Below are 2,957 nucleotides of genomic sequence, written 5' to 3'. Positions count from 1 at the left end.
TTTCCCGTCCCTTTGGAGGCTGGTAATGAATCTGGTTACTGGGAAAGGAAAATATGAAGCCGCCTGTTGCAATTTCCTGCCCCAGATTACAGCGCCTGCCACGCAGAGAAGCAAACAGAGCTGCGGCTCTCCCATCCTGCGGTCAGACTGTGGCTTCGCTGTCTCTAACTCAGCATTGCAAGTTTCTCCTGATCCGTGGGGTTTCCTGGTGGCTTGGGAACGGGAGCCTGCAGCAAGGGCAGCCCAGGCAGGAAAGCGCAGAGCCCAGCAGCTGCCGCCTCGGGAGAAGCCTTGCTGAAAAACCCTGCTTTTGGGGTGGGACCAGTGCCACCAGCCCCTTGCCGAGGAGCTGGTGCAGCTCCTGGGTGTTTGGCCGGTGATCCGAGCTTTGCCCTGAGTCACGTCGCAGTAGCCAGTCGGGTGCTGATGGGGTGCGCCGGACCCACGCGAAGGGCAGTTGGGCAGGAGGGATGAGGGCAATGTGGTGGTGGCTCTCCGTGGCTGAACCTGGCCAAGACAGCTGGATCTGAACGGTCCCCCTCATCTGCCACCAGTGCTGCCTTTCACCCCTGCTCTCCTTGTTTCTAGGTTGTTCACCATGAGCGTGGCTGTCCTCCTCCTCCTGGGGCTGGGGTTTGTGGAGGCAGATGGCAAGTGTCTCTTCAACCGCACTCAGGAGTACTGTGTGTGCTACCACCTCTCCCAGGAAACCGTAAGCAGCCTCATCCAGTGCCTCGCAGCCTCCGTCGTGGAGTTTCGGGGGGGAGAGCTGGAGAGATACGTAGCCTTCCCCATCAGCGACCTGGACCCCTCTGCCATTGAAATGCTGGGCTCCCTTGTCATCAGAAAAATAATTTTGGGGGATCTCCTGGTGCCTGAGATACTCCTCGCCCGAGTCCTGAGGTTCTTCTCCTACACTCAGGTGCAGGAGCTGGTGTTTGAGAGCTGCATTTTTGAGGGAAGAGGCAACTGGGAGGAAATGGCCACCCAGGACTTGCCCATATTGTCCCTGCGCTTCCACAACGTGACATCTGCCCCGCTGACGGGCCGCGAGCAGGACTTCTCCCACCTGAGTGGCTGGCTGGGGACCCTGCAGGAGCTGGCTGTCACTGCCTCCCATGTCACCAGCCTGCCCTGTGGCATCGGAAGGGTGTTCAGAGCTCTGCGCTCCCTGGATGTGGCGCAAAACAGCCTTAGGGATGAGAGCTTGGTTTCCGCCTTCTGCAGTGGGGCTTTCCCTCAGCTCCAGGTGCTGAGTCTGCAACGCAACCACCTGAAATCCTATCACAATGTGTGCAACAGCGTGCAGCTGCTGCACGGGCTTCAGCACCTAGATCTCAGCCAGAACAAGCTCATGGCAGACCCATCCTCCTCCTGCCAGTGGCCAGCGTCCCTCCGAATTTTTAACTTGTCCGACACTGGCTTGGATGAAGTCCTCGCACCCCTGCCTCCCAGTCTAGAAGTACTGGACATGAGCTGCAACCACCTCCATGCTGTAGACATCTCCCTCCGTTCCCTGAAGAAGCTCTTCCTGAGCCAAAACATGCTGCGGGCTGTCCCCTCCATCAGGAATTACCCCATGTTGGACACCCTCCACCTGGACAACAACTGGATGATAGAGCTGCCATGGGATGAGGTGAAGCACCTGCAGGATGTGTCTGCAGCTGGTAACCCCTATGACTGCTCCTGCTCCGGGGCTGGGGGGCTCCAGGCGCTGGCAGCCGCGGGGCACCTTGGGCAGGGCTGGCCGCAGGGCTATACATGTAACTCGCCCCCTGACTACCAGGGCAGGCTGGTGGAGGAGGTGCCGGTCTCGGTGCTGCGGTGTAACAGTGCCGCAGTGATTGCTCCCATCTGTGTTGCCCTGGCCCTGCTCGGGGTGGCTGGGGCAGTCTGCCTGGTCGGGTCCAGGCCCAGGCTGCTCCGTCCCTGCCGCAGGGTGTGAAGGGGACGTGTGACCATTCCCGCCAGCGCTTCCGCACAGGGGAGCAGCCCCAGGAGCTCCATGGGAAGATTCACAGGACCCCCAAGTGCTGGTGAGAGGCTCTCTTGGTGTCCCCAGTCTAGGCTTCCCTGTTGAGCAGGACTGTCCCCAGCATTTATCCCACAGTGGCTGTGGCTTTGCCCATCCAAGTTTTGGGGAAACCCCCAAGCAAAGCCCTTCTCCATGCTCTGCCCCAGGGCTGCACCCTCCCAGAGGGGCTTTCCTTGTGGCCAACTCCAACTCCCCCAGCCCCAGCGTGCACCCATTGCCCCGTGGTGTCATCTGCCCTGAACAAGAGGAGTTCGGCTCCGTCTGCACCACTGCGGGCGGCGCTCAGGTGTCCCAAGCCTCACTGGGGTGTGGTGGTCCCCCCCCCAGAGCCCCACCACCATCTTGTAGCCCTGTTGCCCCACAGCCCAGCCATCCCTGCAGCCTCCGTGGCCCCTCTGCTGATCCTCCACCTCTCTTCACCTGGGCCACGGCTGTGAGGATGCCTGGTTTGTGAGGATGTCTGCTTAACTGCCTTTCAGCATGAGAGAAAAACCACAAAAGACAGGAAAATGAATAAATGAAACACCCCCATACACAAACGCTAACGAGCAGGAGGTAACAGAGACTGCAACCAAGACCCGAGCTCTCAAGGCATTGGTGGATGAACCCCTCAAGAGTGACCTCAAAGAGGTTCAACCAGAAATGTTTTAACTGATAAGAAGAAACCGGGTTTATTCTGTGTTATTCAGAAAAGGTCTCATAGGAAAGAGAAAATTGCTTATGGGATGCTGAGGGAGATCGGGGGAATGAGTATGGGAAGGATCAAAGGGAGGATCATGGTGGGTGGGTGGGAAAGGAACAAGGATGGGAAAATGGGGAGGAGGAAGGGGGCTGGTCGTAGGCAGGAGCGCTTGCCCTGCCAGTGCTTCATCCCCGTGGCCTGTCCTGCCTTCTCATTAAATTCTCTTCCTGGGTAATTTCT

The 2,957-nt window shown here is 58.7% G+C and overlaps 1 protein-coding gene across 1 annotated transcript; it reads left to right on the top strand.

The window, feature by feature from the left end:
• Positions 1–598: 598 nt before the first annotated feature.
• On the top strand, positions 599–1,945 carry CD14 (CD14 molecule). The gene has a single exon (XM_074156044.1). The coding sequence runs from the start codon at positions 599–601 to the stop codon at positions 1,943–1,945; it is 1,347 nt and encodes a 448-aa protein (XP_074012145.1).
• Positions 1,946–2,957: the final 1,012 nt, after the last annotated feature.

Source organism: Numenius arquata, chromosome 11 (genome assembly GCF_964106895.1).
Source record: "Numenius arquata chromosome 11, bNumArq3.hap1.1, whole genome shotgun sequence".
Classification (NCBI taxonomy): Eukaryota; Metazoa; Chordata; class Aves; order Charadriiformes; family Scolopacidae; genus Numenius; species Numenius arquata.
This window is presented reverse-complemented; position numbering and strand designations above follow the sequence as displayed.